Source organism: Cannabis sativa, chromosome 3 (assembly GCF_029168945.1).
Source record: "Cannabis sativa cultivar Pink pepper isolate KNU-18-1 chromosome 3, ASM2916894v1, whole genome shotgun sequence".
In the NCBI taxonomy this organism is placed as follows: Eukaryota; Viridiplantae; Streptophyta; class Magnoliopsida; order Rosales; family Cannabaceae; genus Cannabis; species Cannabis sativa.
In genome coordinates this window covers 42466334-42493713 of record NC_083603.1, presented here as the reverse complement: position 1 = coordinate 42493713, position 27380 = coordinate 42466334, and the positions used below count along the sequence as shown (strand labels likewise).

Here is a 27380-nt window from a genome sequence, read left to right as displayed (position 1 = left end):
TTTTGAGACTGTGTAGGTATGGGACTACACAGTTGAAGAGAGCTTAAATGGATTGATTGGTACTACCTATATCAACAATGTGCATCTTGTTTTTCGGTAGCCCATCACGAAAGAACTCCACCGTTAAGCGTGCTTGACCTGGGGTAATTTCAGGATGGGTGACCTCCTGAGAAGTTTTCTCAAGAAGCGTGCGAGTGAGGACAAAGCACACTGGAAACACTTGTGTTGGTCTGTAGGTCAGTCATCAATCCAGGAAGCAGCTAGAGTGGCGTACTCGTGTATAAGAGCCATTATTCCATGGGTGTAAGGGCCCAATGGAGGCTTGAAGCGGGGACGTTACAGGTCTTGGGTCTCGGGTCCTGGGTCCGATCTTGGGTTCAAGTTCGGGTCTAGGTCCTTGGTTCGTGTCTCGAGTCTCGGGTTCGAGTTCGGATCCGGATCTGGGATCCTGCTCTGGGTCTGGGTCTAGGTCTGGGTTCGAGTCCCGGGTCCCGAGTCTAGGTCCCGATCGATTCGGGTCCGGGTCAGGGTTCGGGTCCCGGGTAAATGTAATATCCAATTTAAAATAGTATTTAATTTTTTTTTGTTTGGATATTAATTGTGCGAGGATAATTATCTCATTTATTTGTGTTGTTAGTGAGTTGATATTATTGCTTAGAGTAGTTGTACCAATTTTATAAAGAAAGTTAAAGTTGTATTAACTATGAAAGTAAAATATTGTGATATTTTCATAAGTAAGTAATATTTAATTCAAGCCTGATATCAAAGTCCATTACGTTTTTATAATATATTTATTAGATTTAATTAATTGTGTATATAAGTGGTATTAAATAATATTATTATTTGATTAATGTTAGAAAAATCGTAAGTTTAGAGAAATTCGCAGGTTTAGAAACTGTTTTACTAAAATAAACATATCTGGAGTTTTATAACTCCGATTGAGGTGATTCCAGTGGCATTGGAAAGATAATTTAAAGATCTATAAATTTTGTAGAAATAGCAATATCAGAATTCGTAATTTTTCTAGATCAAAACTAAGGCCTAAAGTTACGAGATTGAGAGCTTACAATTTAAATTTAAAAGTTAGATATTTGTTTATTTAATAATTTATCATATTATTATTGTTATTATATTAATATTATTATTATTGATAAAACTAAACGAGTCAGATAGTATAGGTTTCAACCCTAAAATTATATCGTTCTATTCTTCCCACCTGAGTAAGACTAACCCTAAAATTTTCAAGTCATCTTTCCATTACATCCTTAGCCAAATCTGTACCACTCTTCACTCTCATCTTTGATCACCATCATCTTATGTCTATCGATCCAAGCAGCTTGATGTATTTGAGGCAAGAAACTCTACATTTACTTATTTATTGATCATAATAGGAGAATATTCGTAGGTCTCATTTTCTTATTTTTTTCAAAATGAAATATGTCTTAGTAAAACTGTCATATCTCTTTAAATACTCATCTGATTTTTACAGTCTTGGTGTCTATAGAAAGCTTATTAAATTTCTCATAATTCTTATGAAGAAAAGTTTTACTAAATCATAATTTATCGGTGTAGAAAATTTGTATTTCTACGCTGTCTGTTGTAAATCGTTTTTTTTTCATATTTCCTATATAAGTTGTCTCGGTAAAACTTGAATATCTCTCTGAATACTTATCCGATTCCAGTGGTCTTGATATCTTTGAAAACGTGATTCAATGACCTATAATTTTTATGAAGAAACCTCTTACAAATTCGGAATATTTCTATGTACAAAATCAGTATTTGTATACAGTTTGTCGTGAATTATTTTTCTCATATTTCCTGAAAAAGTTGTCTCAGTAAAATTAGAATATTTTTTTCAATTTTAGCCCGTTTTTAATAATCTATATATCATTTTAAAGCTTAGAAAATTATCTACATTTTCCCTTCAGAGAGTTTTCTCTAATTTGGAGTTTTCCTTGGTCGAAAATTATCGTTTTGTTGCTGTAGTCTAAAGTTCGTTTGCTTTAGGATTTCTAAGAAACTGTTTCGGTATAATATCTATATCTCTCACGTTAAAACTCCGATTTTAAAGATTTAAGGTGGCGTTTGGTTGGAGGTAATAAAATGGAATGGAATGGAAAGGAAATAATTTTCATTCCATTCCTTTGTTTGGTTGCATTTTAAAGTATTAGAATGACATTCCAATGGAATGCTCTTTCCACCATTTTGGTGGAATGGCTATTCCATTTTAAAATGGAAGGAATGACCATTCCAATGTAACAAGAAAAAAAATTTAATTATTTTTTTATCAATTTTTTTTATCCATTTTAAATTTTATTCCATTCCATTCCTATTCCCATTCCCATTCCTATTCCTATATTTTCATTCCTCCCAACCAAACGCCTCCTAAGTGTCATTAGAAAGGGAATTCGATTTTTTAAAACTTTTATGAAGAGAGTATTTTCTGATTTGGAACATTTTAGTATCAAAACTTTGTATTTCTGATGTTTCCTGTGATTCGTTACTCCATATTCCTTCTCAGAAATAGTTTCAGTAAAACTATCATAACTCCTTCAGTTTTAATCCATTTTTAATGATCTATATACCGTTAGAAAGATAATTGAATTTTCTATAATTTTTTATGATGGAAACTTTCACTGAATTCGTGTAGTTATTGGTCAAAAATAGTGTTCTTTCTGCTGTACTGTAAGAGTGCGAATTTTAATGTAAGGGCCTTGACCCATGTGTTGTTATAGGTAGTAGTGACGAGATAACAAGTCTTAAGCAGCGGGATTTGAGGTAAGGAAATTAGATAGTTTTATATGTGTTTATCTGCATAAATTTGGATTCTTTGTGTACTGAAATATGAGTTATGATTATTCAAAAAAGAAATATGAGTTATGATTTGTTATTATAAGTCTATATATGGTACTGAGAATGTGTGGTATGGACACAATGTTCGTAAATTGATATATAAATTATGGTTGTTATGACTTGTATAATGTTGTATGTTGTATATTGTATGTTGTATGGTGTATAATGTATGGTGTATGGTGTATGTTGTATGTTATATGTTGTATGCTAACGTCTCAGGTAAAGTGAGGGACCATGGTGGGGTATGATACGGGATAAGGCCGTTGAATGTAGAGATACCCTACCCTACATTTTACTGAGTCGTGTATGAGATTGTTATGGTGGGTATGATACAGTGATGTTACTGTTGAATATAGAGATACCCTATCCTATAACAATAGTAGGGCTGCATAGGCCCAGGTTATTATATGGGCAGATTAGGCCCAGGATATTGTAGGGCCAAGCTAGGCCCGGATTATGTAAGTAATGGCTATGATATGCCAATATTATGGTAATGGCATTATTATTTATAGTATTGATATGATTATGTTATGAATGTGATACTGAGTTATGATCTCTGTATATATGTATGGTGTGAACAATTTTTATGGATATATATGATAAAGGTTTCTATGTATACAGTTATTTGGTTATGGTTATAAAATAAAGTGTATGATATTGCTAAAACTTAATAAATACAGTAATGGTATGTGTGATATTATATGGTATTTTATGATAAGCATTTCCTTACTGAGCTTTTAGCTCACCCCCTTACTTTCCCCCTACAGGTATTAGACAGGGAAGTATGTATAGTGAGCAGGGTCAGTTCTGGTACGTATACTGTGAGTGGCTACGGACGGGCAAACGATCTAGAACGCCGGTGGTGCCTGTTTTATTTTAAGCAGTTGAAAAATCTAAACACAATGAAAATGTATTATTTTAAAATTATTTACTTATCGTATTTTGTTTTACAAATGAAGGATCCTTCTCTTTTGCATTTTGATTTCTAAAATCCATTGTTGTATTTAAAGGATTTTTTTTCTTTTCAAATTATGCATTTAAAATGGTATTTTTGTAAAGTAAGGTAAATATCGGGGTGTTACAGTAGGTTTGGGTCCCAAGTCCAGGTTTGGGTTTGGGCCCCGAGTCTAGGTTCGGGTCCGGGCCCAGGTTTGGGTCCTGCGTCCTAAGTTTAGGTCTTCTGTCCGGTCGAGGACGGGGCGGAGATTGGTGTTGACGCAAAGATCTTTTGTAAATATTACAAGCTAATACAGACTATTTATTATGTATTAAATAATACAACTTACATTGTATTAAAAAATTCTGTCGTAATAATTAATACAATACATTATTTTATCCATACATATTATTATTTATTATTTAATACAATAAAACCCGTATACGTATGACGTACCAAATGAATTTTTACTTACAAAAAATTTATGTTGTAACTAAAATAATACCACTAAAAAATATTTTTTTAGGGACTTTTTTATTTTTACACTTCAAAATAATTTTTTTTTGCATTTTTACGAAATTTTACATAAAAACTCCTATTGTAACTAGCGCTGCAACTTAAATTGCAACAAAAAATCGTATAAAAATCCCTACTGCAACTAGCGCTGCAACCACTTTAAAAACCTGTAAATTTGAAAAAAAGTTAAAAAAAATAGTATATGGAATAAATTATCTTTTCATTTAAGTGTTAATATATGCAAGCTAGGGTGACTATAGTACTACGTAACTCAATATTGACGAAACTTTCTTATGCGTTAAGCTAATGTTAACTTTTTTTCCCAAGAAAAAGAAAAAGGTTCTCTTTGAAGTTTGACACAAGGGCAAATATATATATTTATATTTATATGCCAATGTCAAAAAAATTTCATATATATTTATATTATCACACATGATACCCAAATGCTTCAATATTGATCACAATAAATAATCTAATTAATTAACTATGGGCTTTAATTAATTAGACCTTAAAAATTTGTTGTGCAATCATAGTTCTCATGTCCATTCCATAACAAAAGAGAGAGATATATGTAGCATATGTATATATCAAAAAAAGAAAAAGATTTTATTCTTAATTAATCACTATACGTACAAGGAATACGTTCCTTTAAATTTTGATGATAAAATAACATAAATATTTAATTATATCATTCTTTGCTAAGTGTCATTATACCCAAGAGCTAAGCTAAGACATATAAAGGTGATTTTAAGATTCAAAAGATTGTAATAGATTAAAAAATAATGAGCTATATATATATATATAAATATAAATTTAAATGAGTTGTGAGATACCCATGTGTAAAAACAGCATAAGACATACATTAATGATTTAGTCTAGCTAGTCTTCTAGATCCATAATATAATAATAATGATTAAAAAAAAACATTGTTACTGGTTTTTGAAGCAATGTAATTTGCAAAGACGAAAATTAGGACTACTTTCTTCGAGTGAGAATTTAGAAAGAAAGGGTGTTTGGTCTACATTTCATGGAAAAATAAAAATTATTAAAAAGAGAAGAAGAATAAATAATAAAGCACATCTTAGCAATGAAGAAAAGTATACCGATCCATAGTTGACTACAACTTTGCAAAGGTTAAGCTTTTTTTCTCGATATGAATCTATGAATGTACATTCGAATTTCAGAACTATAATAAGTCTTTATGATGATAAAATTATAATAGTAATAATAATAAAGTCCAATCATATTTATATATATATATGCATGCCATTCAAAAAAAAGAAAAAAAGAAAGAAAAAGTACATTTAGGGAGCTTTCTGAGTCATGGATCCATATATAGGAAAAGAAAGTAGTGATACTAATTAAAACAAATTAAATATCAAAAAAATTAACCACTATAAGAAAGCAATATTAAAAATCCATATGTAGAAAGCATACATTATCAAAGATTCAGGTTGTTAATTATTAGCTTTACTTATTAATAACTTGTTTATTATTTATTATCTACTTTAATTTTTCTATGTAAGGAAAACAAATGTGTAGGTCAGTCAGTTCAGTGTAATCTATATTATTTTACACAGATATATAAATTTACATGAATTAATGGTAGCTATTGAAACATGAATTAATGGTAACTTATGGCAATTTTATTAAATAGAATCAGCCATTACAATGTTCGTCAACTCAAAAGGTGAGTTGGTTACATCAAAGATACGTACTGACGAGTAACAAGAGCTCCGAGCAAGGAAATGCGCAGCCTTATTAGCAGTGCGTTTAACAAAATTCAAAGAGACATGTAGTCTTAGATATTATTACTCTTATTAATGAAAATTATTAAAAAGTATTATTGGTGTTGTGTATCTTTTTTAATATCATACTGTAATTGGTGTAATTAAATATTAAATCTCATAAAAATATAAAAAAATACCTTTAAAAAATATATATCACTAATAACTAATTATAAAACCTCACTTATAAAAATGGTTAAACTCGTTATTAATATATAGCAAATTAATAAAATGAACATTCTTAGCCGTATTTTTCTTGGTAGGACACGTGGCAATAGGTGACAATTTTTCAACCGAACAAATGACACATACTTGGTGTTAAGAATTGGGTGTTGGTTCAGAAAATAAGATATGGTATAATGTATATATATATATATATATCTATATATATATATGAGGTTTTATATATCTCAAAAAGTAATAAGTATGAATTAGTGCAATGTATATATTATATTACTTTTTTACATTATTATTAATGTAAAACTCTCGAATTTTCACACTTACACAATGATTAAATTATTATTCATAAAAATAATGAATATGTTAAAACATTAATTACTCAAATTTTTGTGTATGTGTGGTACGTATATTAATAATTCGCATGCATGGAAGCCTATACACGTACGTATTTTATGGGAGATTCTCTTATGCATGTATCGTCCCTCATAATTTTAAATTTTATTTTCTTTATTATATTATATTATTATTTGTATCACTTAATTAGATGAATTTTCTCAATAGCACTACATTATGCGTCCTTCTAATTATTTGAGATTAATTAATTTATCTAATAAATTACCAAATATTTCCACATGATATATAGAAACTAGTTGTTTTTTTTTTTATTAGAGGCTTTTTTTTTTTTGTGTCAAATATTTATATTTTTATATATATATTATATAACTAAGATTAAAGGCAATAATTACACATATTTCAATAATTTACTAAAATATCTATTATAATTATTATATATACTAGGTTATTATTTGCATTTGTATGTATATACTTAATTATATTTTTTTTAATTTTTATTTTTATTGTGTATTTTTAAACTTTTATAAGTTAAAAGAAACTAATTAAATTTTTTAATTTTGTTTTTTAAAAAATATATTTAAAGTTTTAAAAATTTTAGAAAAATAAATATAAAATTAAAGAATATTAAAATTAAACATATTCCCAATATTAAAAATAACTATAAAATATAATAATAATATTGTAAATAATATATATTTTTTTTGAAAAAATTCATCATCTTTATTAATTGCAATCCATAGTGATTACATGATTAAAATTTGGAGTAACATCACTACTCCTGATAATACGACCAGTAACTAAATAGGATGCTCGAGTTAAGAAGTGAGCAACACTATTTGCAGAACGTCTAATAAAAATGACATAAACATCTCTCAAGTCATTTAACAACATCTTACAATTAGAAATAATACTCATAAAGTATGAAACTATAGGAATAGAGTTACGTAACGCTTGCACCACAATAAGACTACCGGTTTCAATGACAACATTCCTCCAATCTTTCTTTTTAACCCAACTCAGTGTCTCCTTAACACCCAAAGCTTCCACCATTTTGGGCTGCAACACCCGTGACCGACTGCAGGTAAAAGCTTCCACCAATGCGTCAGTTTCGTTCCTAATCACCCCTGGGAAGCTATAAGTTACATTCCCTGAAAATATGGCAGCATCTACATTAATCTTCAAAGTGTTTTCAGCTGGTTTGGCCCAAGTTTCAGCACCATCGACATCAGTAAGAAATGCAATCGTAGGATTAAATGTTGAATCTTGAGCCCGAATCCAACCTACGAGTAAAGCTTGAGCTAAATAAGGAGTAACACTCGCAACAGTAGGGAATTTATCAAACCATACTAGCTCGATCGTTCCGATGTTTTCATATTGCCCAACATGTCATTGCAATCAACCTCCTTTTCTCTTCATCCACCTGCTATAGAATCGTAGCAAACCAGTTGGCAAAAGAACCAACTGTTGTCAAATTAACACCAGCAGCCAACTGTTGTCAACACGCTTTGGCAAAAGAGCAATCCACCAAGAAATGGTTGATGATTTCATCAGTTACTTTGCACACAGTGCAGATGGTATCAACAGGCACATGTCTAGAACGAAGTCTGAATTTCGTAGGCAGACAGTTAGTAGCACACCATAACAAGTCTTTCACTTTCGGAGGGACACTTAGCTTCCAAAGAATATTCCAAAAGATGAAATTATCCTGTGCACCCAACTCTTTACTAAATTACAAGAACATTATAAATAATATATTAATCTTCATGTATATTTAAATTAATTTAAAATTAATATAAATTCAATTAACTTAAAATAAATAATATTAATATTTATATGTATAAAACTAATTTTATCAACACTGTTAAATTTAACGAAATATTCTTATATTTTTAAAATATTCTATTAAACCAACAAAAACTATAGTCACACTTTATATATAAAAATACTCAAACTCTTAAATATCAACACAAATTAACCCTCCCATTTCACATATAGATTACTTCTCAATACAATTTTCTTCATATATATTCACTAAAATTTTATGTACACACTCTTGAATACTTACTAGCTAGGTTAGAATATTCATAAAGTGCCGATTTATTTTGCAGTTCCTTCTATTTTTCAAGCAAAACTCTTCCTATCGTCCTGGCCAAATAATCCACACCATATAATGTTGCTAAAAAAATAAGCAAAAATAATGAACACTTGATTCATATATTTTATATACATTATATAAATATTCCACATATTCTAAGAAGTGTTCAAAAATAAAACTGTGAGAAAAAGCAAAAAAAAAAAAAAAAAAAAAACCAACAATGTGTAACATTATTTCTTTTCAATTAACATTATTCCCGCTCCTCGTAGACCAAACAATATTATATGTTATTATATATTATTTGATATTGGATATTATATATATTAAAAGTAAACCAAACAAAGACAAAGTCGATCTCTCTTTCCAAGTCACTATTATTATTAATATATTTCCTTTACATGAGTATAAATACTTATCAACATTTGCTCTTATAGTATTACTTTCCTTAATTATATGTAACTGTAGTAATCAATCTTAATATAAACCATAACAATATTATGATGAACAACAACAACAACAAGTACAACTTTGTAAGAAACAACAATGGAGTAATCAAACTCCCACCTGGGTTTCGATTTCAGCCAACAGATGAAGAACTTGTGTTTCAATACCTTAGATGCAAAGTCTTCTCTTTCCCACTTCCACCTTATTCTTCTGACATTGTTCCTGAGATCATTAACCTTTCCACCTATGATCCTTGGGATTTGCCCTCAGCCTCAGGTATTATAAAAATATATTAATTAATTGATTGTCGTTTTATGCCATATCTTCATGTCGTTTTATTCATGTATATGTAACATTTTTTTTAGGTGATTTAGAACAAGATAGGTACTTTTTTAGCAACAAAGAAGGAAAGTACAAGAATGGGAAGAGAAGTAATAGGAGAACAAGTTGTGGTTATTGGAAAAGTACAGGCTCAGATAAAAAGATTGTATCTTCAACTATGAAAAATATTGTTGGGACTAGAAAAACTCTTGTTTTCTATAATGGAAAGCCTCCTCATGGAGCTAGAACTCATTGGTTCATGCATGAATACACTCTAACTTTTGATCCACAACAGGTATATATACATATCATAAATATATAATATTATTAATGTTAATTATTTATTATGCATATATTAACTTTTTATTTTTATTTTTTCATGTATGTACAGATTAGTCAGAACCAAATAAGTACAGATCAAAATAATTGGGTACTATGTCGAATATTTTATAAGGAAAGATCATCAAAGAAAGATGTTGAGGATGATCATCATCAGAATAATAATAACATTTTTGAGCCTAAAATGTTTGATCTTGTTATGGGGTGTAATATTAATTACAATAATAATATGGGGACTACTGTAGTATCATCATCATCATCTTCAAACTCTTCTTCTTCAAGCTCGAGTAATTATTTTAATGATGTATCTTCAAGTAATAATAATAATGCTACTTATAATTATTAATGCATTATATATATATATGCATGGCATATTATTGGTTGCATGCAACAATTTCTGAGATATATATAATGATGTATTTTCTTCGATCATAAATGCAACAATTTGTATCAGCAAAAATCTCCCAAAAAAATAACAAATTTTTTTTCGGGGGAAGAGAAATATGGCCGTTAATATATATATAGTGGATGTTTATAATTAGTTATATATAATGTATATATTACTAGAGATTAATATTTTTATAATTAATTAGGGGCGTGATGCCTAATAACACTATTTTATATGTGATATGATAATTGAGGCAATTAATATTTTAATATCACATGGTCTTAATTATATATATTAATGTACAGTGTTAGGCAACATAACAATTAATGTTCTTGAATATTTCATTAAATAGTAATAATTATTTAAATAATTTCTAAGTACCTTACAAAAAAAAATAATTTTCACGTACATATATATGTAAAATATTAAGAAAAATTAATTCAAAGGAAAAATAATTAACCAACTAAACGGATTAACCATTCCTTATGTGCCTCTTCAAAAAAAAAAAAAAAAACAAATCCTTATGTGCATTGGTAATTAAATTCTGCTGTAAGTAATATAATGCTAAGAGCATCGATCTCTAAATTGGTGATTTATTTCTAAAATATATATTTTATATTTTATATGGTAAAAGGTTATTTACTTTAATTTAGTGCCAAAAAATGATTGAAATTTTACGTAATTGATTCAAATTTAGATTACAATTATTAATATACTACTTTTATGTCATTTTAATATATTTTTTTTAAACTTTGTTATTGCATTAAATTATAAACATTTGACATTTATTTTTTATTGTTTTATATGATAAAATTAATAATAAAGTTATTATTATTTTATATTTTTAATAAAATAATTAATCAAACATCAAATTTTGCATCAAGTTTTGTAATTGTGTATTGAAGCACAATCCTAAAAATTAATGTAATTAAATATATCACAAACTTACTTTTTTGTGTGAAGTATAAAACAATTTTTACAGCACCTATTAAATATGGTCTAATTATTGAATTGTTTCTCTATTAAATTTTCTCGAAATGATCATATGGAATTAATTATTAATTTTACAGCTTATATTTGTTTTTAATTTCCACACTATTAAACAGTAGTATTATTAGATACTATTGGTATTTAGTACTTTTAAATGTGTCAATAATTATAATTGTAAATGGTTAACGATACTCAAAAGTTATTTTCATTAAAGTATATAGAACCTGATATTTAGTTTGACTAATAATACGAACATATATGTACAAAAATATTTGACACCACTAATATCTTTTAACATTTCTTTAATATATTAACTAGTCCCATTATTTTCAGCAAAAAAAAAATAATAATAATAATGAACTGATCCCAAGAATGCCTAATCGTCCATGTTGGATAATTAAATAAATAAATTCCCTAAAAATAGTAATAATAACACACATGAATAAAAATGATACGTTAATTAAATACTAAACATTCATTTGTACATTTTTGTAGTATAGTAGTATTATTTTGCTAAATATTTATAGATAGATATATATGCATGAAAGCTAGCTAGCACTCATAAAAGAATCTTTATCTTTTCACAATATAAAAGGCTTTAATTTATTAAAATTAATTATTATTTATTTTATTTTATTTTATTTTTGGTGAAAGAAATTAATGATTATATTTATATTTGAAGGTATGGTAAGAGAGAAGAGTGAAAAGGAGAGGCGCAAAGCATTCGCATCAAGAAATTTCTTTATATTAATTGAGACAACAATGTCCAAAATGAAAAGTACTTTTTGTTAGGCATGTGGGGTTCACTTCAACTCTTTTGTTGTTTTTAGAAAACAACCTCAATTTATAGAGAGAAAATTATTAGTAAACAAAAAAACACAATGAGAGGGATTAAAAATTAATATAATGACTTAAAAGTCAATTCCTTTTTTTTTTTTAGATAAAAACGTTTAAAGATAAATAAAATAAGAGTTAGACTTTCCGGTTATTACATAAGATGTTTTCTAGTATAGAAGAAAACTCAATCGTACCAGTTGCTTTTTTAATGAAAGCCTAACTCGCTAAATTACGAGCCGCAAAATTATAAAGTTTGGAAATAAATGAAAAATTACAACTAAACAAAAGATTAGAAAGATGTTTACATTGATGAATATAATTATCAATACCCCAATCGAAACAGTTTCCTTTCAGAGCCTTGATAATCGTCTCAGAATCACTTTCACTCAATCATGACAAAACAGTGTTTCATGATCAAAACAACCGTCTCCAAAGCTAACCGATATGCCGCTTCTCCAGTAAGCGGGCCAGACAACGCAACGCACAAAACAGCCCACACTACACCAAAAACAACATTTAATAACACTTAAAAATGTCACAATTATACAATTTTAGTAACATTTATAGCTTTTGTAACAATTGTAAAAAATGTAAGATATGCTCATGTGAGGTAAAGTAAAGTGTCACTAAATAGTTCACTTTAGTGACAATTGAAAATGTCACTATTAAATATTTAATATATTTATTTGTTATATTTAAAATAATTTTAGTGACATTTTAAAATTGTTACTAAATTATATTACTAACATTTATAAAAATGTTATTAAATTATAATTTTTTTTATTTTAAAAATAATTTTAATGTCATTTTAAAATTGTGACACAATTATAGTACTCGCATTTATAAAAATATCATTAAATTATTATTTTTAAAAAATATATACACATTATTAATTTTGTTATTAATCGTATACTATTTAAAATGTTATGATTTTATTAATATTAATACCAATTTAACTTATTATAAATAAATATATTATAATAACAAAAAATAAATTATAATAAATACTATAAATTATACAAGCATGTCTCAAAATAAAGTCTAAATATTTCTTAAACAACAATAAAATTACAACAGTATTATTTATAAACAACATATGGTGAAACTTTTATTACAAGGAAATGGAAACAAACACCAACCAAAAAGAAATATATAATTTACAGCTTTACATACACAAGTTCAAATTGTTAAAATTTAATTTTTGTTTTTATGAATTAATTTGCTGTAATGATTATATGTCTTAGTCTTTGTTGTTCATTTTCTCGGGCTCTTCTTATACTTCTACCTGTAAAACGCAAAGTATAAAATATTGGTGAATAAATAATTAAGGAAGATGAAACTTGTTAAAAGACAAATAACATACATACATTGTGTTTTCTTTCATCACAATATCTAACTAAAAAAACACCTTCCTTGTAATCTCATAAGAAATGAATAATTATGATTTCTATAGGTAAAAAAACGGAAAACAATGAAAAGGCATTACATATGAAAAAGCATTACATAAATAATAGTTATATGAAGAATTAAATTGCATAACTTACTTTATTTGTGAAGATCATGAAAGAAGAGATGAAAATATAGTAAAAAGACCTTTGGACAATAAGAGAAATTTGAAAGCAATGGGATTGGTTTTATATTTTAAACTCTTGTTCGTGGAAACAATGGTGGCTGGCTTGGAATTAATGGCTTTTTTTTTTGGACCTTGGCCTGAAATGGTTACAATATTTTAATGAATATTTTGAGGATAATTGAATGAGTGTGGTGAGTAATATGACTATATGAGTATAGTGGTGAGTAGTTGTGAGATGTAGGAGAGAAAATCAAGGGATATGAGAGCATACGTGGGTTATTTTAATATATTTTTTTGTTAGCAGTTTAAATTTTAAGTTATTATTTACAATTATTATTGACAAATTAAAATTGCTACTAAATATTTTCAGTAATTATTTTTTTTTATTTTAAGTGACATTTTAAAATGTCATTAAATTTAATATTTTGTGTCCTTTTTACAAATGTTAGTATTAATATATTTTAGTGATATTTTTTAAATGTTACTAAAGTTAAATATGAAAAAACTAATGGCATTTTTAATCAAATGTCACTAAAGTATATAGATAGTTACATTTTAATAAAATGTTATTAATTAAAATGTCAAGTCTTCTCTTTAAAGTGACATTTCCTATCAAATGTCACTTAAATTATATTATTATGACATTTTTTACAAATGTTACCAATCCAAATGTCACCAATTCTATATTTTGGTGTAGTGCCATGTGTGATCTTTAGCCAAAGCCACAGAACGCACATGGAACATCTGCCAACTTTAACATCACAATTAATTTTGATTTAGTCATTTAGAGGATGGGGCCAAACAGGAGACACAATAACCATTGGCAGATCAAATAAGTGATTGTGAAATTTCCCTAAAAATAATTGAAATTAATGAAGATATACAATTTTTTAGGTAATTACATACAATTTTAAAGTGAAGAAAGTACTAAAATGTTATCAGTTAAATAATAGAATTCTAAACTAATTGCTGTTCTAATATAAAAAATAAATTTAGTAAATCCTCTTCTATAAAGTTTGGACTATAAAAATTTATCATTTAATCGAAATTTATATTACTATATATAATTAATAATTTATGAATTTACACATTAGTTAGGGCACATTTAGAAATACTAAGTAATAATTGTTTATTCAAACTATACCGTAACTTTTAAATGCACTGAAAAAAAAACTAAAGATGCATTTGGAAAGTAATGACCCATCTTCAAGTCGTTATTGGGCTTTCTCTCACGGACTATTATGGTTTCCATACACGAGTACGTCATTGTGGCTGCTTCCTGAACTGACTGACTGACATGGACCAATATAAGTGTTTCCAGTATGTTTTGTCCCCCGCACGCTTCTTAGAAAAACCAGATTTCGTAATGGACTACCAGAAAACAAGATACATCTTGTTGATATAGGTAGTATCAATCAATCTATTTAATCTCTATTCAACTGTGTAGTCCCATACCTAGAGTTGTCACATTTAACCTTTCCCAAACGATGTGGGATTACACAGCTTACCCGGTATTTCACCTTACAGATCACGAGACTACTGACGTCACAAAATGCCACCTGGAAATCAGAATTGGAGATAATTACACAGTTTAGCGTATTTATTTGGCCACGCAATTACACCGTAATTGTATAATTAGAATGCCTTAATTATTCTCTCCAATTCTCATACCCCCATAAAAATAAGGTGTAATTACATATCAAAAATAAATTTAATTATTTATTTAATATAATAATTATTTAACATGATTTAGTCTTTTATTTAAGTTTGTAAATAAATGAAAAAAGAAACTAATATGATATTTTATTTTTTTAACATCATTTGTTGAGTTCTCTTTTGAATAAGATATCAGATAGATTTATTTATGATTAGTATAAATTTTGATTAATGAAATGCTTAGATTTATTTTATTATTAATTTTAAATCAATATAGGAATGACAAATACTGAAATTTCTCTGAGGCTGAAAAACTATACACCAAATGGAATAGCTCAAGATATATGGAACACAAGAGTAATAAATTAATAGTCTTAATAGATAAAATTTATTTTATTATTAATTTTTAATCAACATAGGAATGACAAATACTCAAACTTCTAAGATTGAAAAACTATACACCAAATGGAATAGCTCAAGATATATGAAACACAAGAGTAATTAGATGGTGTTAATATAGATAAAAATTATTTTAAATGTTATTATTATTTTGAATATTTGTTACAAAATTATAATAATTATTATATTAAATATAATATAACCAACTGCCAAACATGATAATAGAAATTTACATGAGTTGACATCCAAACACATTTTTTATTTTAAAATACAATGTCATTAATAATTACACAATTGCTTCCAAATACACCGTTAGAGATACAATTCAAAGAAACAAAAATTTCAAGATAAAACGAGTAACATTACTAGGGATGCATATTTTTCCTATAGGGATGGGCTCCGCAGATACTCACCCCTAATGGGACAGGAATTTTTCGTCTAAATGGCGAATGGGGCGAGGATGGGATCAAATTTTGTCTCCGAATGTTAGACAGGGCAAGAGCGGGGATGACACTCCCCGCCTCGATGGGGACCCGTTTAATTTATTAATTATCTTTTTATTAATATTTTATATTTTATAATATTTGTTTGTACTTTTTAGTATAATAGTGTTAGTTTTGTAATTTTTTAAGTTGTATTTTTTATAATAATTAGTATATTATATAATAATTTTTAGGTAATTTAATAATTTTATATATTTAAATTTTTAAAATAAATTTTATTTTTTACAATAGGGGATTTCTAGTCCCGTCTCCACCCCGTTCTCAATGGGAATAAAGGGATGAGAATTAAAATCCTTAACAGGAATAGGGACATGGAGAGCACTCCTTGTAAATTTCCCGCTCTGCATCCCTAAACATTACATAACTGACTCATGTTTCTCTATAAATATATAAGGGTGCACTCTTAATGGGTATTACCCATGAATGGGTAGTATTAGAAAAATTTAAGTTTTTATTCTTAATTTTTTTATTTAATTAAAAAAAATTTCATTTTTATATTATATGGGCAGATTATTCAATCGTCTGAAAAAAAAAATTAAGAATAAATAGCGGCAGAATAAATTTAAGGTAGCGTTTGGTTGGGAGAAATAAAAATATAGAAATAAGAATAGGAATAGAATAAAATTTAAAATGTATATAAAAAAATCATTAAATTCTTCCTCATGTTACATTGGAATGATCTTTCCTTTTATTTTGAAATGGAATAGTCATTCCATTAAAATAGGGAAAATAATATTCTATTGGAATGATATTCCTTCCAATACTTTAAAATGCAACTAAAGGAATGAAATAAAAATCATTTCCTTTCTATTTCATTATCTCCAACTAAATGCCACCTAATTTTTCTTTTGATAGATTAATCAGGTTATATTGTATTTCCCTATAAGATTCCTTGTTATAAATATATATATATATAAATATATATATATATATAAACACTAGGTTGATGTTACGTGCAATGCACGTATAATTTTTTTTTTTTTTAAAATAGGTTCAATTAGGTAATGTTAAGTGTAATACATGTATGTTTAATTTTTTTTTAATTAAGTAATGTATTTTTTTTTAATTTTTAAATGGAGTTTGAGATTTTGATCTTTAAGATTTTTTTTTGGTTATTGCTACATTGGTGTATCATTTGAATATGATTATATATATACGTATTTTTTAAATTTTTTAAATTTTTTTAATTAGGTAGCGTATCTCATTATGTATATATTATAATTTATTATATTTTTAACCAAAACTCACAATCAAATTTGAGTGTGTCTATATATAGACTGGATTTGTAAATTTGATATAAAGGTTTTTTATTTCCAAACTTTACGAAAAATATAGTGTGTGAATCGATTTACCATTACTAAAATAATGAAAAACAATCAATTCCTTATTACAACCATTTCAATTTAAAATATAAAAATACATAATAATAAAGTTAAAAATATGGTTAAAAATATTTATAATATTTTAAAATAATTTTTTTTATATAAAATATTTACATATTTTTTTTTTATTTTAATTCAAAGTTAAATGAAAAAATTTAAAAATTTGATTAAAAATTTCTATAATATTTTAAGTATTTTAAATTTAAATTAAAATTTCTTTATATAAAATATATACTTAATTTTTATTTTTAATATATATAATAATAATACAAAATTAATAAAGAATATAAATTAATATTCTGTTAATTAAAAATATATTGTGTTAAAATTGACGTAAAAATTTAAAAAATATGTTAAACTAAAAATTCTATTACATAACCATATATATATTATTTTCTCTAACCATTATTACCTCATATAATTTTTCAAATTTCAAAATAAGGTGAAGAGACCTAAAAACAAACCATTCACCTAAATATATTCCTATTCCTTATATACTTACTATTAAAAAAGTGGTACGTAAGTCATTTTCAAGAATCTAGAGCTTCTTGCCTAAAATATGTGTTAATCCAATCTGTTTAGTCTCAAAATATTCTTAATAACCATAAATTATGACTATTTCAACTACCTAAAAACATGGCCAAAATTTATAAGGACAGAAAATCAAAACAACAAAAAATAGTCAATTTCTAGTTTGTTAATTACAAAAGAAAAACAAAAAACAGAAACCAAAAGACAAAAGACAAACTTGAAATTTCAGGGGAATTCTTTGTCATAGATTTGATAGAACACCCCTGAAACTTCAATTACAGTCCAAATCAAAACGACCTGATCCTAACTGTCGTTAATTCAAATCCTTCAAATACTCAAAAGTAGAAGACCCATCAATTCTGAAAATATAACCTTTTTCTTCTTCTTCAACTTCTTTTTACCACCACCATTATTGATCAAAACTTATCAATAATGGGGTGTCAAAATTCGAAGTTGAATGCAGATGTGTTGGCCATACCACCAAAACTGCGACCCATTTTATGGAGAAAAGTTGAGGAGTTAAGAAACCGACGTAGAAACGGCGTCGTTAATGGCACTACAATCTCCAAAAAAGAGCTTTTGAAAGATGGTAAAGTATATATGTTACCTTCTTCTGTTGATGAAAACGAGAGCAGAAAATCGATATCTTTGGAGGATGATAGTGTGTCTTCTTCTGGGTCACGACCAAAACCAGTGAAGGAAGAAACAAAGATGGAAACCATGGAGGAGAAAACAGAGGAGGAGGATAAAGATAGTGCAGTGGTAAAGGTTGAGGCTTTAGAGAAAATGGTGGTGGTAGAAGAAGAAGAAGAGAAGGAGAATGAAGAAGAGGAAATGGAGGAAGAAGAAGATGAAGAGAGAGGAAATTTATGTCCAGGATCACCAAGTTTCAGAGTGTTTTTTGTTGAGTCATCATTGGGTGAGAAGGACGATGGTAAGTATATATATACATGTATATATATATATGTATAGTATTTGACAATATGCAACACCATTCATGCATTATTATTATTACCAAAACATTTGTGCATATATTATAGGGTGTTTTTATAGTACACCACTAAGGATGTGTTTCTGGTAATTTGTATATTGTATCTAAAATATTCAGACACTTAATAATGCACCCCACCATAGAATTTTTCTAATACATTTATATGATTATGCAGTTAAAAACGACAGTAAGGATGAGAATCACATGAAACAGAAATGGGGTAGTGCCAATAGTGCTGACAGCATTGTAATATTGGAGACTCATGAAGAGGAGGAGGTAAATATATATACATATATGTGTGTGTGTGTGTTTTTATTAGACAATATGAAAAAAAATTACATATGTTAAGAGAGAAATTACCCTTTTGGTATTTCAGGAGCAAGAAACCAAAGTCATAAAGAAGAGAATGAAAAACAGAACAAGAATAACAAGAGCAATATGCAGAGGACCAGTTGCTGTAAAGCATCTATTGAGCTCTTCATCATGTTATCACCCAAGTAATGACAGGGACTCACTTCTTAACAAAAAACCAGCCACTACTTGACTTCATTCAAAAATAGGTTTTTATGTTATAACAATATCATTACACATTTGGAGTTCTGGTTTTTTGGTTGTTGGGGGAATTTTTGTCTACTGGTTCTCTCTTTTCTGTTTTCTGTTATTTTTTTATTTTGTATGGGTCTTGGTCATGTAGCCAGGAATACTCTTGAGTCATTTCCTTTGTCTATATTAGGTAGAAAAACAAAAGATATCAGATTCATAAATATTGTATTTGTCTTTGTACATGTAATGGGGATTGACTTTTATATTTACAGTACAATGGCTCTTACTATATTAGTCACACTAATAATTCTAAAACAAAGGAACTTTTGGTCAATCATCAACAATTTATGCAATGAGAATTAAAGAAATTCTCTCTTATACATAAAATGCACAATGTTAAAAACTACATATACTAGTTATATATGATAATCAGATTAGATCTTGTCTGTACCTAAGAGAAACCATAAAAAAATGTACTTGAGAAGAAAATCACGGATGTAGCAAGCGATTCATATTTATATAACTACCACTTCAAATTTCACAAACCATTACAAACTTACTCTAGAAAATCAAAAGTTCAAGACCCTTATCACTATGATAGAGTTCAACTACCAAACCATTAAGTTCGACAAATACATTCATAGAAAGTAAACTACCTACATTAATACTTATTACCTCCTAGTCAGATGGGAAGGTTGAAGAAATGAACTTCTCGTCCTCCAAGAAAATCTGCAAATTCTTAGATTTCATTAAGAAAGCCACTGCCTCTTCATTGAAATCCAGCAGAAATGCCAACTTGAGCAGCTCAGACAGTGTATCTATATGTTCCCCATGCTCCCACAACACACCCTCTGATATTACTTGAGAGAAATATGTAGCGCGCTCAATGAGATTTCCAGGCCCTTTAGACTCGTCAATCTTTTGAGTGAAGATTTTAGAGCTATCTTTGTCCCATCTCACCATTCGACTGGCTTTCACATTCAAAGTTTTCCCAGAAGAAAGAGACAGATTATAGCTTACATTGATGGGTTCAACTGTCTCAAAAACAGTTGCATTGAGAAGGCCTTCCACAGCTTTATGTCTTTCTTTTTCATCCATTTTGAGAGAAGGATGAGCTAGAAACCCAAGTATAAGCTTTATCAAACCTTTCCCAATCAAAGCATCCTTCGAAACCACCTGCTCATTTTCAGCATCTTTTGTTATAGAAACCTCTTCTTTCTTAACAGATTCAGAGATTGTGCGAACACCGATCTTTTGGAAAACTTCGAGCAACTTAGTGCGAGGAAGAACAGGCATGCTTGGCTGAGGATACCAAACGAAAATGGGTTGAGCAGAGCATTGTTCAAAAAGATCCTTCAGCTGAAGATCATCAGCTACAAAAACATCATGCTTGTTTAGCAGCACAATGTCATTGCAGCCTGAATTGGCAGTAGGAACTTTCTCCAGCTCATAAAGAAAGGATTTTTCTTCTTTCGATGATGAATGTCTAATGATGTAACTCCAAAATTTCCAGCACTGATCATGTGACAATGAGTGTCCCGAGTTCTCCCAAACCTTCCAAAGCTTGCAGTAGTCCTCAATACTAGGACTGTTTTTGACTTGGAAAGCACTTGAGAAGAAGAAAAGATTGTGATCATAGTATTTGTCCAGGATGGTCAGCTGTAAGCTGAATAGCTCACTCTTGTCAGAAATTACACAATCTTCTGGACTAACCCAAACTCCCTTATGACTACCATTTGGGATCCATATCTTTCTGTCCTCACTTTTGGGCTCCCATTTGAATTTACTCAAGTAATCATAGATCCTTACAATTTTTGACAACTCAGTATGGGAACCAAGTTGGCTGGCAATTAACTGACATCCATTCTCCACTTCAACAATCACTCCTATGGCCTTGAGCTCTTCTTTATAGGAAGCGATTTCCGAACCATAAAACTTCTCATCAATAAACGGTCCATCTGTGCAGTTTAGGCATTGACCCCATTTGGAATCAAACAAGATGCACTTGTTAGGAGGCCTATAACCATCATTTGTCTTTAACCAATCTCGAGAAAGTTCTTTTGAGAAATTCTCAGGAAAAGTGTAATCTTTCTTCTGCATCAAAAGACGGATACACTTCAGCAATGAAAGTGCATTTGAAGGAGTGATAAGGTTGATATCATGAAAGCGAAGACCACCAGCTACGAAGTTGACCCCATCCTTGAAATCTAACACTACTCCCATACTCTTCAGCTCTTTCTTATATTCATGGATGCCTTTGCCATAGCCATTATCACTATCATCAATGAGAGGAAGACGCGAAATAGGAAAGATGGACTCCCATTCAGAACCAAATAGAATGCAATCTTTTGGAGACCTGTAATAATCACAATGGCATGTCCTCAACCACTTGACCTCACGGATACAAGTTTTGAGATCAGCAGGAAACTTATGAGTACTTTCTTGTAGCTTCCTATAGCATGAGAGAAGGGACAACACAATCTGTTTGGTTATGGATCTATTTGAAGCTCGCTCTTTGAAAAAGTTAGCAAATACTTTAGTAGCTCCTTCAAAGTCCACCACCACTCCAATTAGTTTTAACTCCTCTTTATAATTGTACAGGCTCTTCTCATAAAAATTTGGGTCCATCACTGGTATACCATCGACAACCTGAAGAAGGCAACCCCATTCGGGGTCATATAGGATGCATTCACCAGATGACTTGTAACCAGCTTTTGTCTTCAAACATTTTGTACCTTGTAATGCTCCAACAATCTTTCGAACTGAGCGTTGAGATACAGAACGCATGCATTGCAGTATCAAAAGTAGAGAATCAGAGGAAAGGTAATTCAAGTGTGAAGATGACTTGAGGTAGTCAACTACAAGCTGGTGATTTCCACTGAAAGCAACCACCACACCCAGCAATCCAAGTTCTGTTTTAAAAGTGCGAATTTCTTCACCATAGTATTGCTCATCAATAAAAGGAATGTCACTGATTTTCAGTGCAGTATTCCAGTCATTGTCAAACAGAACAGATTCACATGGAGACCTGTCACCATTAGATGTGCGTAACCATCTCTTTCCCTTGATGCTGTTGATAAATTCCTCTGGAGAAAGACATTTGGACCTCAAAAACCTTATGAATTTGAGAATCGAAATGACATTGCTTCTAGTCAATGTGCCATAATCCGCCAGGGACATGAGATGTTCACCAATGAATTTACAAGCTTCTTCATACTCAGACATGACACCAACTGTTTTCAATGCTTCCTTATACTCCTTTATTTTATTCCCATAGTAGTTAACATCAACCAAAGGAATGTCAACAAGCACAGATTCATTCTGCATAATACTTCCCCATGAATGCGATGAGTTGCTAAGAAAGAAAGATTGAGGAGGTGGTCTGGAGCCACGAGATCCATTCAGGGTGATTCTCAGCCAGCTTCCTTCCATTATGCTCGACAAGAAATTGTTGGGGAAGTGGGACCTTTTACTTCTCCAGTAATCTATCCAATCCAACAGAAGGAAAGCATTTTGCTTTGTTAGTGTTCCAGACACAGCAGGGATCCGAGCATTGGGTGGAGGTATATGAGGAACATCACTGGCATCAGCATGATCTTTAAGGAATTGAAGGAGCACATTTTCAGGTGTACTCAGTTTACAGTGACTGCCAGGACTCAAATAGTCACTACTTAACTCAACATAGTCTTCTCGTCTCCATAAGCTTGAAACAAACAACCCTGCCCATTTGCTTCCATTGGCAGGGACAAGAACTCCACTTCTTTGAGTAATAACATGGCCGTAGCTGTCAACAACTGGCATACTGCTACACAAATCAATAACTTGCTGCTTCGAGAGATAATCCTTTGACTTGGAGTGATACAAGAAGTGGGCATAGGATATAACAAGTCTCCCCTCCTTAAAATGCGACTTGCATAGGAGATCGGAATAACTGTTAACGTCAACTGCACCAACCTTTACATTGCCTTGAAGCCATTTCAACAGTGTCACTGCTCTGGAGCTTGACCGTATAGCATCCATTGTTATTTTTGGAAGGAAAAAGCAATTGCTTACAGACCCGAACTCCTTGTTCCACTCAATCAACCAAGAGTCTTGATTAGGAAGAAGTGATAGGTAAACCTTACTTTTACCATCCCAGGTTACAGATTCACTGATGCTGAACATAGAGATATTCCCACTATGATCTTCATACTTTATAAGGGGTATATTATTGATGTTTGTGCACTGAAATTTGGTACTCCAATTATCAGCAATAAACATTAGAAGCTCCAAATAAACAGGGTCAGAGACTCTATCGACAAGACTAGAACCCTCGATGCATTTTGCATACCATTCATTATCAACTTGTTGAACTTCCAAAAAATTGAGAATGTCATCAAATTCTTCCCGGTCAAATGAAGAACTCAATATGTATTTCCCATGAGAAGAGAGCTTATGCAAGCTCACCCCTTGTTGTCGAGCCTTGTCCAAAATACTCCAGAAAGCAGGCATTAGCCTTCCAACATCACATGGTTTGTGGAAAAACTTCTGCTTCACCACCATTTCACTTGGGACAATCTCCTCTTCAAGTAGCTTTGCTTTAATGGCATCCCTCACCACATTGAGCTCTTGGTAGTTAGAAGCCTTAACAGGTAAAAATCTGAACTTATCAGGCAAATTCCACACAGGTGCATCTTCACTAGTCTTCACCATAGACTTAAATGCGTCTATGAATGCAATAGGCACACATTCAAGAATTCCTTTGTTCCAAATGTTGTCCAAAAGAATTGTCTCCCTTGAGGATGCTAAGAGAAAATCAGCCTGGATAATGAACGGAAAGTTGGTTACCATTTCTGTAGGAAGGAAAGAGTAAACACCAGGCGAGTGTGTTCCCCTTCGAAGACGTTCACCAAATGGGAATGCCAGCGTGATAGACCACTCCTCCATCTCTGCTCTCTTCTCAACTCTGTACTTGGGTTGAATAGCAAACTTCTGCTTCCACATATAGAACATGCATTCCTTTTCAGTTCCATTCTCTTCTGCAGATAAGTGGAGAGTGAATGATTCAGCATCAATGTTTTTTCTCTGCCTAAAATCTGTCTCTTGCGATATTGCAATTGCATTCACAGTATTGAGTCTGGGGTCTTCATTATCTTCCCTGACAGAGAGTTTCTTGATCTTTGTGAGGAAGAGAAGAACTTGGGGATGAATTGTAGACAGTTGGTGCTTCACTGGTTTGACTTTGTCAGGCTTCAATGGCAGGATGAGAATTGTGGTTGGAAGACCAGAACCAGAAGTGCCATATATCTGCTGGAGTTCAGGGAGAGTGGGATTCTCATCAACCCATTCAGGAACAATGTAGCCAACATTGCAGTGCTCGCAAGGTTCTTCATTGAAACGAATCTGGTATCCATTACTGAATATGTACGGCCTTGCAGTGATCAAGAACACACTTTTGAATCCAATACCTGAAAAAAGATAGACAACAATGTAAATAAACAGGAAATTTGTCAAACAAATAACATGAAATTATGATATTTACAAAATGATTACATTATAAACTATGTAACAAAATTATAATTTTTGATCCATCCTGCAACCAACCTAAATTACTATGCTAATAATTTTTTTTATAAAGACTATTTCGCATCTAAAAGTTTTCCTTCACTCTTAATTAATTTTTTTACTAGCTTCAAACTTTTTTCACGATTTATAACACTTTGTTAGATTTGTTAAACATAACCCACCAGAAAAGAAATAAACAGAAAATGATAGTTAAACATGAAAAACATTAAACTCATCACAATGAAAACAATGTTAATTCTCATACTAAATTACTTTTGTTTTTGTCTTATAAACTGAATTCTCATTACTAATTAATAAACTCTATTTTTTTTAATAACATTAAAAAAGAGACAGATAGAGAAAGACAATTGAAGAAAAAAAAATTGATTACTGCCTCATAAGGAAGAAAACAAATAGCTATAATATTCAAAATCCTTAACTGTCAAAAGTAAATAAATAATGATAATGGAAATTCATTCCAACGTATCTATACGACATCAACTGAGGAACGACATTAATCCCTAACAAACGACAATAATAAAATAAAACGACAAGCCTTGGGTATTACAAAATTCCAGAAAACGACACTATTTGTATAAGCAACGATATTAGGAAAAACGACAACTCTTCAAGGAAAATACAATCTTCCAGAGAAAACGACACGATTAATTTAAAACGACAGTAAATTTGGAAAAAACATTAAACTTTAACTAAACTTTTTCCTCTCTTTTAAGCATTTTCAGATGAAGAACATTTATATTTTTGGTATAAACAATAAAATTAAATCAACAACGATACATCTTACATACATAATAAATTAAGCACAAACATTAATGAAAAAGGCAAAAAGCATACTAATAATTTATCAAAACAAAAAAGAGAGAATACATTTCATATTATATATAGTGATATAATAATATATATGGGTACCTTTTTCCCCAATGTAGCCACGCTTTCTGTTCCCTTTCTTAGTTGAACGACCCACACTGCAAATCGATTCAATGTTTTTACAAGAAAACCCTCGCTCGTTGTTGCATATCAGCAGAGTTGCCGGAGCTCCGGTCGCCGTAATGTCCTTAGACGTGATTATGAACTCTAACGAAGGATCCACTCCCTCGACGTACTCATTATCTTCAGCGTTCTACAAAACAACATTTCATTTTCCCGAGAAAATTAAACGATCAATTGATCCTGTACAAAAAGAAAATTGTAAAGTATATAGACATGATTAAGTTTTCATTACCTGTATAAGCTCCATGAGGAAATGGACGTCTTTGGCGTAAAGTTCAGCAGAGAGGTTCTTAACCGCTTGATGAAGATCCTCAGTGAGTGGATTAAGGTTGCCTCCAATGGAGAATTTGGTCCTCCTGATCTCCTCGATGTGCTGTTTCGCCTTCTCCATCGCGGTACGATCAAAACTCAAAAATCTTCACAGAGAGAGAAAGAGAAAGACTAAAACAGAGTAAACTTAAGACTGAGCTCTTGACTGACTTAGCGTGACTTATTAGTTATTTATATATAAGAAATGGAAAAAAAAAAAATATTAAAAATAATAACTCCTTGTATGAGAAGTTTTGAATACTTTTTTTTTTTATGGGTGAAAAAAAGCTTTGGAAAAGTTATTTGATTGGAAAAGCAAAAACCTTGGGACGAAGGAAACTATAAATAAAAGATCAAATTTTTATGTTTTAATTTTGGGAAATTACTTGTATACTATTGGGTGCTTTTACAATGCATTCTATTAAAATAGATGTACTGATACAATCTCTAACTGTTTTGGTATTTATAAGAATTTTTTAGTCTAAATTTTTTCATAGTCGTGTACGTTATAGTTATTTAAGAAATTCTGTCAAATTTTGAGAAATTTAGCATAATTTACAATATAGAAATTTATATTTAAACCGTCTATTTCATACGCCTATAAAATAAAAAAGTCACGCGTGCAACATACTATTTGAACATTATTTTCGACGTGTTAAATTTTTTTTGAATTTCTTAAAATCTTGCAAGATATTTTAAATAACTATAACTTACACGATTATGAAAAAAATTAGACTAAAAAATTCTTATAGATACCGAAACAGTTAGGGGTTGCATCCGTACACTCATTTTAAGGGAATGTATTGTAGAATTTTCCTATACTATTATTTTAATTTTTTTTTTCAAATTTACAGTTTGGGTTTCTAAAGTAGTTTCTTTGTAGTTTTTATGTAGGTT

General features: G+C 29.8%; 3 protein-coding genes across 3 annotated transcripts; 2 read left to right on the top strand and 1 right to left on the bottom strand.

Moving 5' to 3' along the window:
• The first annotated feature begins 9157 nt into the window (after positions 1-9157).
• Positions 9158-10198, top strand: LOC115710199 (NAC domain-containing protein 83). Its single transcript, XM_030638547.2, has 3 exons — positions 9158-9442; positions 9532-9782; positions 9879-10198. The coding sequence occupies exons 1-3, from the start codon at positions 9220-9222 to the stop codon at positions 10170-10172; spliced, it is 768 nt and encodes a 255-aa protein (XP_030494407.2). The 5' UTR covers positions 9158-9219; the 3' UTR covers positions 10173-10198.
• Positions 10199-18190: 7992 nt separating this feature from the next.
• Positions 18191-19919, top strand: LOC115709628 (uncharacterized). The gene is made up of 3 exons (XM_030637772.2): positions 18191-19019; positions 19252-19352; positions 19453-19919. Exons 1-3 carry the CDS (start codon positions 18518-18520, stop codon positions 19618-19620), a joined length of 771 nt encoding a protein of 256 aa, XP_030493632.2. The 5' UTR covers positions 18191-18517; the 3' UTR covers positions 19621-19919.
• Positions 19920-20115: 196 nt separating this feature from the next.
• On the bottom strand, positions 20116-26656 carry LOC115710365 (uncharacterized). The gene is made up of 3 exons (XM_030638735.2): positions 26407-26656; positions 26094-26304; positions 20116-25066 (listed from the first exon to the last, which is right to left on the bottom strand). Exons 1-3 carry the CDS (start codon positions 26563-26565, stop codon positions 20298-20300), a joined length of 5139 nt encoding a protein of 1712 aa, XP_030494595.2. The 5' UTR covers positions 26566-26656; the 3' UTR covers positions 20116-20297.
• Positions 26657-27380: the final 724 nt, after the last annotated feature.